This window comes from Crocodylus siamensis, chromosome 1 (assembly GCF_052110815.1).
Source record: "Crocodylus siamensis isolate JL-2025a chromosome 1, ASM5211081v1, whole genome shotgun sequence".
NCBI classification, from domain to species: Eukaryota; Metazoa; Chordata; order Crocodylia; family Crocodylidae; genus Crocodylus; species Crocodylus siamensis.
The window spans coordinates 361030053-361043485 of record NC_143395.1 but is presented as its reverse complement, the minus strand read 5'-3'; the positions used below and the strand labels follow the sequence as shown (position 1 = coordinate 361043485).

Here is a 13433-nt window from a genome sequence, read left to right as displayed (position 1 = left end):
GGAACGTGATGCGATGTGATGTCAGTTATGCCATGTGATACCATACAATGTCATGTCATGTCATGCAATGGGTTGCAAAGTCATGTGATATAATGTGATGTCAGGTCATGTCAGTAATGCCATGTCATGTCATGCAATGCAATGCAATGTCGTGCAGTGTCATGTGATATAGCAGCATGTCATGCAATGTCATGTCAGTAAGGTCATGCAGTGTCACGTCATGTCACGCGATGCAATGTAATGGCACGTAACGGGATGCAACGTCATGTCAGAAATGACGGCGTGCTGCCAGGCGCCCCGAGGGCCCGGCGTGGCTGCGGAGCGCGAGGCGCAGAGGGACCGGCGGGTGCCGGGGCGGCCCGGCTCCAGTTTCCGGTCGGACCCGGTGCCTCACTGTTTCCAGTCCCCAGTCCCAGCTCCGGCCGGCCCGGCTATGCAGTCCCGCGTGCTGTGCCTGGGCGGCGGTGGCGGCGGCTCGGCCGCGCGGCGGGTCCGGCTGCTGCTGCAGCAGGTGTCGCGGGGCCGGGCGGCGGCGGGCGCGGGGCCACCGCTCCGGGCGCTGCACCGCGCCTCAGGTAATATCCCCTCCCCGGCCCCGGCCCCGGCCCCTCCCCGCGCGCCCCTGGGGCTGGGCGAGTCTCCACCACCTTCCCCGTCCTCCAAGTGTGACTGCAGCTGGGTCGGGGGAGGGGGAGACACTTCTGCCCTGGCTCTATCCAGGCGCCCGGGGACTGGGAGGACGGAGGTGGGGCACGTCTCCGGTTTCAGGCCAGGGATTGACGTTATGTGACATCATGTCATGTTATATCTCTGATTTGGACGCCACGTGAGCTGAGGCAGTGAGGTTTTCCAATTCGAGGAAGAGGCCACCTTTCCCCTCTGACCCAAACAGCTGCCCAGGTGTGGGGCAGCCAGCAGCAGGGCAGTACTGTAGGTGGACTGATGCACAGGTCCGTGAGGCCCAGGCCCAGGCACCCCTGCCGATTAGGCCCCAGATGCCTAAGTTTCCTCCTGCATGCTTGTGGGGGTGATGCCTAGGTTCAGTGTTGCCAGGTACTGGATAGTTGTTCTCCACTTTTGAAGAAAGGTCTTCTCATTCACTCACTGGCAGTTTACAGTGAGCAACATAAAGCAAATAAGAATATTTATTACATTACCACATCCTGGGAAACATGCAAATAAGATATAAGGATAGTTATTCTTAAGTTTTGGAAAATGGCCTTCTAATTTACTCAGTGGCCTGTTACAGTGAGCAATATAAAATGAATAAGAAGATGACTTATTACATTACCACACCCTGAGAAACATGCAAATAAGCATGCAACTAAGTCCTTTTCTTATTTACTTTATATTGTACACCATAAAACGCCAATGTGTGAATGAGGACTGGGTCATGCACTCTGGCAGCAGCATTGGGGGGGTGGGGAGGGGCAGGAAGGACCCTTTTCCCTGGGCTTCAGTCCTTTCGCCTAGCCCAGGTTGCCAAAACAATCTTAATTTGCCTTTTGAGCCTTTCAAGCTGTTTGTTATACATTTGACCTGTTTGTGTGGGGTTGTTGGATTGGCAAAGCAGAGTGAGCCCTGCTAGTCTGTGGGGGAGGCATTACTCCCAAATTTTAACAGGGGTTGAGAGTGAGACTGGTGGCCAGTGAGACTATTCCAGTCACAGTTCTTTTTTAAAAGACTTTATTAGGTTACACAACAGTAAAAACTTACTTGTACTAATAAAGACAGCGCTTACATAGCCTTGGATTCAAGGGGAAAAAGGTCAGCTGGTCAGGCTTCCTTGTTTCCTTGGGGACTTTCACTGATTTGGTTCCTCCTTTTTGCTGAACTTCGGAGAAGTCCGAGGTTGCATGGTTTAACCATGATTATATACTTAACATAGGGTTTTCCATACTTGTTATACTTTGCAGCTATATCAATCCTTTTCCATTCCCTTATATTATGTTAGTGCACCATATCACTCTCTGCAGTGTATGCTCAATTTATGTCATTACCACATAGGCCAAGCTCAGATCAGTTTATGACACAGCCTGTGTTACACAGTGCCTATGCTGCACATGGCCTGTGATGCATGTATGGGCCTACAGGCCTGTCGGTACTGGTGGACTCGCAGGATTGGATATGCAGGCGGGATGTGCTCCTGCTGCTTGACAACTTCACAGGAACAAGAAGTGGTTCCTTTAAACCAGGTTGGTCAACCTCCAGCTTGCAGGCCAAATGTGGCCTGTGGAGCATTGGAATCCCATCTGTGGGACTCCTCCTGAACTGGGCAATTTGGCAGTGGGGGAGCAGTAACAGTACTGCTATCCCTCCCAGCTGCCAAAATTGCAAGCCCCCTGGAGCAGGTCTGACTTGGGCCAAGACCCACCCACTGCACGGATAGATCAGAGCCAGACCATGACCCCTTCCCTCCAGGCCACAGGATTGGGGCCAAGCTGTGCTCACTTCTCCCAGTGGGACTAGGCTACATCCCCCTCCCCCGTCCTCTGCAGGCCCAGGCCATGTCCCCTTACCACTGCCTGGTCAGGTTGTGGCTAAGCCTTGTCCCTATCCTCCTGCAGGGTTGGACCATGTCCCTTCCTCTGTGGCTGGTTCAGGGCTGAGTCCTTCTCCTTCCCTGCCCATGGGTCCATGCCATGACCTTTTCTTTCTACCCAGCTAGGTTGAGGCCAGGCCATGTTCCCTGCCTCCTGTGGGGCTGGGCCACAGCCACTCCCCACCACAGGGCCAGCTTAGGGCTGGCCCAACCCTGCCTCTGTTGTACTGCTGGATCAGGGCCAGGTTTTCCCCCTCTCCACTCTGTGCTGCCAGATGGGGCCTTGCTGGATCTGGCCCATGGAGGGATTGAGCACTGCCCATCCAGCCCTAAGAGGTTGAGTACCACTGCTTTAAACGGAGCAAACAGGATTTAGGATTGACCTTGCTCCTGTGAACACTAGGATGGGTGACCTTCACAGCCCCAAAGTAATTTGTAGTGACCTTCAATTCATGTAATAGCCTCACCCAAAACACAACTGGCCCTTGAAAATAGTAGCAAGAAACACTACTCTAAGTGAATGCCAGAAACACCAGAATTCCAGGAGACAGAGTGAATAATTAACAGGTAGGAATTAGAGAGAGAGGATCAGTTGGGCAATTCTAATGGTTTTCTCAATTACACACACACGCGTGCACACACCCACCCACCCCTCCCAATTAGGGCAGTATAACCACTTTTTACTATTAAAAAAGTCTAAGCTAGCTGTCAGTTAAAAAGATCATTAGTCAAACACCTGAATTGGCCTTGAGTCCATCAAAGAAGCAGCCAATTCAAGGAATAAGAAGCTAGCATAGCATTCAGATGATGTTTGACTGCTTGACAAAATGATGTTTGACAAGGAAACACGTTTCTAAATGAGAGGCTGAAAAGGTTGGAGTTCACCTTTGCAAGAAGATAAATTAAGAGGATAAGTCTATGAGATAATGGTCTTAGAAATGTCAATTTGGAGCTTCTGTTCTCTGGTTTTAAAACATAAGATTGAGGAGACATTTGAAGAATTTTAAAGGTGGCAAATTCAGAACTGATAAAAGGTATTTTTTCAAGCAGCGCATAACTAGACTTTAGAAATGAGTGCCCCAGGTTGTTATTCAGGCCAAGAGAATAGCAAGATTCAGAAAGAGACTGGTACATACATACATACATACATAACAGAAACATCCTGATGGTAACAATTTGGGAAGAGATACTAAACCTTGTACATAGGGGCTTAAGACAATCTCTGTTAGAGATCAGGATGAGACCTAATGTTGGACAGATTATGCCACATCTGCCTGCAAAGCATCTGGTACCAGCCACTGTCAAAAACAGGATTCTGACCTTAGAGGAACTTTGTGTCTCATTTGTTATGACAGTTCCTCTGTTCCAGTTAATCTGGAAGTCTTGATGTTATGATTACTATATATTACCCATTCCTATCCAGTGAATGTCTCTCTAGGTCCCTCCACACTCTTTTCTAGATCCTAAGTTTCTTATACATATGAGATGCAGATGTGTGGCCTGCGTCCCCATTACAACAGTGGGTATTTTCACAGCCTTTTTAAACAGGATCTTTAGGGGGCTGTTCCCGCTAAAGTTACTCTGTTCTTCCCCTGTGAAAAGAAGGATTTTTATTTTCTAGAAGGGATGCATGCTACAGCCACCCAGGCAGGGAACACAAAGTCTGCTTCCTTGACTGCTTAATGCTGAAACACATCCCAGATACCCATAAGGCAGGACTTTTGGGGCAGGAATGTTGTGTGTCGCAGTTTTACATTGTGTGAAGGACTGGCAGAGTTGTACAATTCAAGTGGGGAAGATTAATCAGGGGGAGGGGATTTTTTTAAAATAAAGACCACCATTAGTTCATTTTAGAATGTTTAAATTCAGAATGCATATTTCCATTTGGTAAATTGTAACAGTCTGGGTTTTCTTCAAATTGCACTGGTAGCGGTGATGAAGATATAAGAAAATTACCATATAGAATGAACAGAGGGAAGACCTAAACTATCTGTAACACGAAACTTTTGAAAACCGTATCTGATTTATTTTAGAATCACAGCCAATGTTCAAGAAACCAGTGGGCAGAACTGGTCAGTTTTGCTTTGGTGAAAATCAGAAAGCTAGAAATTCTGTCTGTTAAAATCAGGTCCGTAAAAGGTGTTTTTGGAGCTCCAGATGGGAAGATCTCTGGTGTTTTTTCTTGCTGTCTTTACACAAGAGGAAGCCAGTTACAGTGTATTACTTTTATAGACTGAGATGGGATGCCAAACCTTTCCCTGCATTATAACTAAGCCTGTTGCTCCCTGTTCTTTCTAGTTTCCTTGCTCCAGCTATAGCTTTCACTTCTTGCTGTGCTCAGTGCCATTTCCTAGCCAAATCTCCGTTTGCATTTAAAAATCTGAATAACACACACGAACACACTACTACTACTACACACACTCAGCTTGATGGCATTTCTTGACCCAGCCACTACCAGAGCCTTCCAAATTCTTCCCTCTGTTGAAATGCCAACAGATTGCCATTCCCCCTTCAAAATGCTGTCATAGATCTGGGATTCATGGGCTGGATCTTCCCCACAGGTCTAAGACAGTGGTTCTCAACTTTGTTTGTACCAGGACCCATTTGTAAACATCAATGGCCAGTCCCAGCCCAGTGCCCTTGGCTCTCAACTGGCTGGCCCCAGGCCCTGGCTCCCCAGTGTCAGGGGCATGGGGTGGGTGCTTTGGGGGGGGGCAAGCAGCCCCTCACAGGCTGGAACTCTGCCAGCCTGCAAGGGAAAAGTCGCAGTTTCCCATGTTTTGATCCTTTAAAGTAGAATCCATTTTTTAAAGTTTGTTTCCAATCCTTTCATATATTGTTGAGACTCACTTTTGGGTCATGACCCACAGGTTGCAAAACACTGGTCTAAGAGATGGCTGAATTGAATGATTCTAGCAGACATGTGCTGTTTACCTCAGCTGTACTCATCTCAGCAGAGCTCAAATATCCTGAATAACCTAACAGACTAGTAACACTGAGTAACAAGGATTTAATGGTCATTCTTTTTGTATAAAAATAACAATCTAGCCTGTGAGTTTCAATATTTAGCAATTATTCAAAATCTTACTTCAGAAAATATAGTCATGGTAATGTTTTGATTTGTTTTGGAAGCATTGTTTCTTTCAATACATAAATCTTGTTATGAAGTTGAACTCACTTGGCAAATTTAAGCATGCTACAAGGGCTCTTATTAAAAAGTCATATAGGGCTTTTTTTGCTGGGGAAAACTGGTATCTCTTCACTAAAAATTAAGTTCTTTTAACAAGCTTGTTTGATTTCAGACAGAGTTGTATCTTCTTTTTTATGTTACCAAAAATATATCGGGAGTAATTGATGAAAGGTGTATATATATATAAACTCATTTAAGAACAGATTGATAAGGTCGGGGTTTCAGCTATGAACGAATTATTCTTTGGAAACCATCTTCTCTTCTCTTAGTCTTGGAACATTATGGGCTTATTTTTCTCAGCTGATAAGATGATGAGCATAAAGTATAAAGGTGGTTAGCTGGATTAGTTGGAAGCAAGAGTCCTGATTTTCTCTGATTTAAAAAAATCCCCAATTTCTGGTTAAAAATGTAACCCGAAATCCACATTTTCCTGTGATTAAAATGAAACATCACTATATATCTATAGCTATATATCTGTATATTAGTGGTGTTTCATTTAAATCATGGAAACGTGGATTTGGAGTTACTTTGTTTAACCAAAAATTGGGGATTTTTTTAAATCAGAGAAAACCAGGATCCCTGGTCAGAAGGCAGGCAGAAGCTAGGACAGGGTGACACTTTAGAAACCAACTGGTTCAGAGAGGCATGAGCTTTTGTAGGCAACCACTTACAGGTGCTAGGAGCGGTCTTGGTCCTTTATGATCTGTTTATAGCATCTGCCAAGGTAAATGGTGCCTAGGATCTGCCTCTCTGTACCAGTTGGTCTCTAAAGTGCCACCCTGCCTTACCTTCGGCCTAAGCAAGTTCATCTCTGAGGTACCATCCTACTTTATCTTCTGTTTTAGCACTTACGAAATATGCTAATATAAAGTGTCAACTACAGAATTGCTGAACAGGATCCATTTTAAGTGTACTGACCAGGATATCACGTCCTCTGTACCAGCTAACTTGTGATTAAATCAGTTGTAACTAGGACAATAAATAGGTGGTGTATGCTCCCTATGCATCACTAGGGCTAAAAAGTTAACTATTGTTAGTCTTCCAAGCAAAAGCACTCCATGTTTGATGCCCAGCTTGCTTCACCTTTGAAGCAATCTTAGGGTAAATACAAATATACATGGTCTTTAATGGCATTTTAGACCTTAACCAGTAAAGAAAATCATTAACCTACTGTATGTCACAAAAAAGCAAGCATTAGGTAGAAAAACATCAGACATTCTTCTGGTTCTCATACAGATCATATTGGCTGGATATGAGAGTAAATATTATGAAAACATTATGTGTAGAAAGTCAGGATTTTTTCTCTGTGGAGGAAAAAGGGAAGTCACACATTTGTTCAGAAGAGCAATGGATCTCAATACAATTTCAACTTAGTTATCTTTTTTTTTTTTCCTAGACCCTTAAAGTAGGGAGGCCCAGCTCAGCTGTGTCTCAAGGTTGTTTCATGCAGTGAAATTTTTAGCTGACCCATGAAAAGGAAATAGTAGACACATTTATGATTGCTATGTAGTTTTCTTGGGAATCATAAAAGCTGCAACTTGTAATGTGGTTATTCTTTGGATATGAATAGAGCAGTGTCTGCAAGCACCTATAACTGGAGATTACAATGAAAAGCAAATACTAAACTACATTTATCAAAATAGGTGCCGCTTTCCATGTTATATTTTATGCTGGTGCTGACAGTCAGCCCTGATTCTGGGCCCACAGCCTCCCTGCAGGAGTTTAAACCACTGCACCCAAACTTAGCTGGGCTGCCTGGTATGGGGACTGAGGCTCCTGGAGAGGGGAACCAAACAGCTTCTCCCTTCAGGGACTTTAAACCCAGCATCTCACAGTTCTGGTATGGGTGCAGGGGTCTATGCTCCCCCCCTCCCCCCCCCAGTGGGGGGAGTTGAAGGATTCCTCCCACTGGTGACTTTAAACCCTGTGCCTTCAGTTTAAAGTCCTTAGTGGGACGAGCCCTTTGGCTCACCCCGCTGGGACCTCTGATTCCCTGTGCATCCCTACTGGAGCTGCTGGGTGCAAAACTCCCTAGGAGGATGCCCTTGAACAGACCCAGGGCTGACAAGCAGCTGATTGTCAGATCTGACCTCAGGACAGCATAGGTTCTTGGAGTTGTCCATGACCATGATCATGATTCCAGGGTTCATCTGCACTGACAAGTAAAAGGGTACAACTGGGATCTGATCCCTAATCTCAAAATCAAACCTCCTGCCATGCACATGGCATGGCAGGAGACTTGATTGTTGGGGTCAGGGATCAGATTCTCATGGTACCTTTAAACGAATGGGTGCCAGGTGCCTAAGAGAAAAGTCACATAACTAAAAACTCACAGTTACTTTAATTCCTGAATAATTTATTCATAAAATAGAGGAAAAGGGGACCCTTCCAGGTTCTTAATTATATTACTATCTCAGGAGTCAGCTGGATCTTTATGGATTCTCCAGGATCTGTACCATTATGCTAAGACACTGGCCATTTACAAACTAGTCAGGGGGGGACCAGCAAGCATTGAGGGAGTCCCTGTCCCCCCAAGCACTACCAGGAGTGAGAAGAAATAATGGTTACAAGCTGGCAGAGGGTAGATTTAGGCTAGATATCAGGAGGTGCTACTTCACAGTCAGGGCGGCCAAGATCTGGAACAAACTTCCAAGCAAAGTGGTGCTGGCTCCTAGCCTGGGGGGTCTTTAAGAGGAGGCTGGATGAACACCTTGCTGTGGTCGTTTGACCCCAGTACTTTTTCCTGCCATGGCAGGGGGTCGGACTTGATGATCTGCTCAGGTCCCTTCCGACCCTACCAACTATGAAACTGTATATATGCAGTTTGTAAATATCAGTTGAAGCTTTTCTTTTGCTTACTTTATGATGAATTTAGGATCTATACATGTACATGTAATTTAACTAATAAACTATAGCAGATGTGGCACAGTTAAACAGAAATTAAAGTTAGCAGCACATAATACTGTAACAGAGTGGTCGGTCCCCTTAAGAGGGGGTAGGCAGTCTTGTTGAGTAGCTGCTGCTGTGGGAAGCTGTTAACAAGGGAATGACTCACTGAGAGCTCAACAATTTGGAGCAGAAGGGGAGACTGAGGGAACAGTTTGGAGGGAAGGAGTCAGCTGTGAATATAACAGTTTGCTATAGCCAGGGGCCAGGCTGCTGTGCTAGCGGCTAGAGCAGGGGTGGGCAAAATACAGCCTGTGGGCTGGATCTGGCCGCTAGGTGACTTCATCTGGCCCGCAGGCAGCTGCCAGTTAATTGTACTGTGCTCAGCCTGTGTGCTTTGCTCCTGCACGTGAGGGCCCCAGCCCCAGCCCCAGCCAGGACACGCAGCTTCTGGGGAGGACCGCTGCTGCCACTGCTGCATCCACTGGGAGACCTGCTCGGCTTCCCCGACCTCCAGTGGTTTCTCCTTGTGTCCCTACTGCAGCAGGTAGGGAAGCTGCAGCAGGGCAGGGGTGTGGAGCTCAGGTGGGCAGGGTGTGGGTGGGATGTGAGGGAGGGTAACGGAGTGTGAGGATCCTTCCCATATGCCCCTCATGGTGTACAGCCCTTGCCGCCAGCACCCCCTGGCCGCCTGGCAGGAGCAGCAGGCAATGGGCCATCAGGGTGCTCATGGCCTATGGATGTGCAGCCACCGGGCAGTACACGGCTCCAGCCAGTTCCAGGAGCTGCACATGGTGGCAAGGAGTGGGGCCGGGCCACCGGCTCCATTGCGGAGAGCTTCCCCCCAGTGGTGCACAAATCCCGGGAGCTGCGCTTGAACCTCATGCAATTGAGATGGGCCAGCCTGGCTCTGCCCTTTGCTGCCATGTGCAGCTTCCAGAACTGGTTGGAGCTGCATGCTGCCAGTGGCTGCACCTGTACAGGACATGAGCACCCAAAGGGCCTGGTGCTACTGCTGCCAGTGGCAGCAGGGGCTCTGTGCCATGGGGCAGTGTGTGTGATGGGGGGTCACCATACTCCCCCCGACCCTCCCTTATGCCCCACACACCCATACGCTGCTCACACCCCCACAATCCTCTCACGTATACACACAGCCACGCCCTACCCCTGCAACACCCCCCCCCCAATATACAAGGGTAAGACTTTATTTTTGAGTTTTTATCCAATCACCTCTCTATACACTATGCAAACGTACATAAATCAGGACAAAAATATTTTTTTGAAATAAAATTAAAATACGTTATAGTAGATGTTTGACTTTTAGTATATGATTTGTTTTTTTCCTGGTTCCAAGATTTCATTCCACCTTCCCCTCCCCCAAGGAGTACTCCTGGGGGCAATGGGAGGGCCTCCCAATGGCAAAGCTCAGGGGTGAAGGGGTGGGACTTCAGGTCCCAAGATGGTAACTAGGAGGTGGGGCACCTGTAAAGGGGTGGGGCTCCTGTTGTGGGGTGGGGACCCCCCCAACAGCTCACCATAATAAACTTATTAAGTGGCCCTCCAGCTGAAATAATTGCCCACCCTTGGGCTAGAGCGAAAGGGAGTCTTTACACGTTCTCTGGGGATACGGGGGGTGCGGGGGTGTTTTAATTAGAGTAGCTCTCAGGAACCACTCTAATTAAAGCACCCGCAGCATCTCGTGTATTCAGCATTCTGCTCTTTAAAACGGTGGCAGGGGTATTTTAACTGAAGTTGGTTCAACAAGCTTCCATTAAAGTGCCCTTGCCACCATTTTGAAGTGCAGGCACGCTGAATACACGAGATGCCAAGGCTGCTGAAGCATGCCAGTTATGTGCTCCAGCAAACTCAATTAATCAACTCTGCGCATCATTAAAGCACGTTGGAGCAAGTGTCCCACATGTCTACAGGCACCCAGAGGGTTCCTTTTTGAATGCCTGTGACAAGGCATCAGGGTTTGGGTTTTTTGCTTGCTTATTTGCCTATTCGTTTGCAATTTAAAGACTGCTTGTGTTGGGAGGACTGGCTGAGGAGCTCTCAAATATCAAACCATTTCCTATCAGTAGGCTAAGCCATCCACTTACAAACATCTTAACAGTTTAAATGTGTTTGTGTTAGAATATGAAGGGATCACATGAATACTAGCAAATAAGACAGTTAGTGCTGACCTAGTAAAGGGGGATTTGGAAGGGCTGGACATGTTTACGTCATCAAGCCCAGACAAGCTTCATCCAAGGGTGCTGAACGAATTGGCCAGGTCATTGCAGAACCACTGGTGAGGTTGTTTGAGCACTCATGGTGCTCAGGATAGGTCCTAGAAGACTGGAAAAGGGCCAATGTAGTCCCTATTTTGAAGAAGGGGAAAAAGGATGATCCAGGTAACTATTGGCAGGTTAGCCTCACCTCTATCTTTGGAAAAACCTTTGAAAAAATTATTAAGGATCACATCTGTGGGAGTCCAGTAGGAAAAATAATGCTGAAGGGCAACCAGCATGGCTTCATAGCAGGTAGATCCTTCCTGACTAGTCTTATTTCTTTTTATGACCAGGTCACAAAATTCTTAGATGCAGAAGTTGAGATAGATGTCATCTACTTGGATTTTAAAAAGGCCTTTGATACAGTATCGCATCTCATTCTTATAAACAAATTAAGCAGTTGTGGCATCGATTACTATACGGTCAGGTGGGTGGAGAATTGGCTTATGGGGTGCACACAGAGGGTAGTGGTGGATGGATCGTTTTTGACCTGGAAAAATGTGGGCAGTGGAGTTCCCCAGGGTTCAGTCCAGTGACTTGGATGAGGGTGTGGAAAGCACTGTGTCCAAATTTGTGGATGACACTAAATTATGGGGCAAAGTAAACATGCTGGCGGGCAGGGAACGGATTCAGGCATATTTGGACAGGTTGGGAATGTGGACAGAACAGAATAGGATGCAGTTTAACTAGGATAAGTGCAAAGTGCTACATCTAAGGAGAAAGACTCACCAACACACTTACAGGCTGGGGGGGTGACTTTCTAAGCAGCACAGCAGCGGAAAGAGATCTCGGAGTCATGGCTGACTCAGAATTAACATGAGTCGTCAATGTGACAAAGTGATAAGTAAAGCCAACCGCACTCTTTCATGCGTTAGAAGGTGCGTCACAAGCAGATCTGAGGAGGTGATACATCTCCTCTCTGCAGCATTGGTAAGACTGTAGCTGGAGTACTCCATCCAGTTCTGGGCACTGCATTTCAGTAGGGATGTGGATAACCTTGAGAGGGTCCAGAGCAGAGCCACTCGTACGAGGAGAGATATTGAGGGACCCGAATCTCTTCAGCCTCTGCAAAAGAAGGCTGAGAAGGGGATCTTGTAGCCATCTACAAATTTGTCAGGAGAGGGGACAGCAAGGGCTAGGGGTTGCTCTGTTTGCCAGGGTGCCCCTTGGGGTTACTAGGAACAATGGCCATAAACTAATGGAGAGCAGATTTAGATTAGACATTAGAAAAAATTTCTTTACGGTGAGTGCTTCTCAAATCTGGAATGGGCTTCCAAGGGAGGTGGTGCTCTTGGAGACCTTTAAGAGGAGACTAGATGAGCACCTAGCTGGGGTCATCTGACCTCAGTGGTCTTTCCTGCCCAGGACAGGGGGTCAGACTCGATGATCTACTGAGGTCCCTTCTGACCCTAAAAATCTATGAAATGTAAGACAGAATCGTAGATGTTTCAAGTTCACTTTTTGCAGTGTTGATCTTGTTTGATTTTAGACGTGAAAGGAGATTAAAAGACAGAACCCAGTCATTGAACTCAATTTAATCTTTTTCTAATGTCCTGTTATCTCCCTGATCCTGTGTGCTTGGAATTATTCATAGTGCATAAGTTTATTGACCACAGTGAACAAAGTTGTAATCCTTTGTAGGATTATAATGGGTATTCCACCTTTTAAAAATAGCCATTTCAAATTAATTGGTTTCTTTTGTTTACTCAAAATATATTATTTCACCAAGGAAAGTGGCTAATAGAAAAATGTATTGAGACCTTTTTGCCACTCAGCAGTTTTAATTGTATTTATAACGTAATCTGGTTTTCTTCATAAGTTACTCATACCATTATAAGTCTCTGAGTGTATGTCTCATAATAACCTTATAGTTTATAAGTTTCTTCTCAACTTATAGGAATAATAATAAAATTAGGGTGACTTTTTGTGGGGGGTGGATGAATATGATATAAGCATAATGAGCAAACTGTGAAACGAGATGTAATCCTAGGGCCCTTTCTTGCATTGCAGTTCATGTGGGTGGACAGCTGTATTGCAAGAAGCCCCATTATTAAATGAGGATAGGAATGGGGGAAGACGTGATTAATAGGCCTACATCCTGACCACCCGTGATCATTTGAAGAACCTGTATCAGATAATCAGCAGGAATAGAGGTGTATTTTAATCTTGTTGAACTCCAGTTCTGAATTGCAGTTCTAGATAAGCAGGTGTCAGCTTCCATAGGTTATCAATCATTAGCTGTCTTGTGGATGTGTGCCTGAGCTATGGTCACATCTTTGGATTGCAGCATAGCTATATACCTTTTGACTGAGCTTATGGCATGTGCCAGGGTCTTCTTACTTTTTCTTCCTACCAGAAACTTCCTACTCCTGGTCCCTTCTGTTTCAGAGACTTCTGCAGTGTCTATCCCACATACCATGGGCTTGTTTCCCAGTTCTTCGATTTGCTGTCTTCAGGGTTCTTCGTACATCCAATTCTCCTTTATGGCACACCACAAGCCCATCTCCCCATTTCTCTGATCACTGCAAATGTCTTAGTGTCA

General features: G+C 46.2%; 1 protein-coding gene across 1 annotated transcript in view; it reads left to right on the top strand.

The window, feature by feature from the left end:
* Positions 1 to 274: 274 nt before the first annotated feature.
* Positions 275 to 13433, top strand: part of VWA8 (von Willebrand factor A domain containing 8) — a 321202-nt gene continuing 308043 nt past the window's right edge. The window contains exon 1 of the mRNA XM_090050444.1: positions 275 to 575. Within this exon, the coding sequence (XP_089906570.1) occupies positions 275 to 575 (301 nt within the window). The remainder of the gene's footprint in view (positions 576 to 13433) is intronic.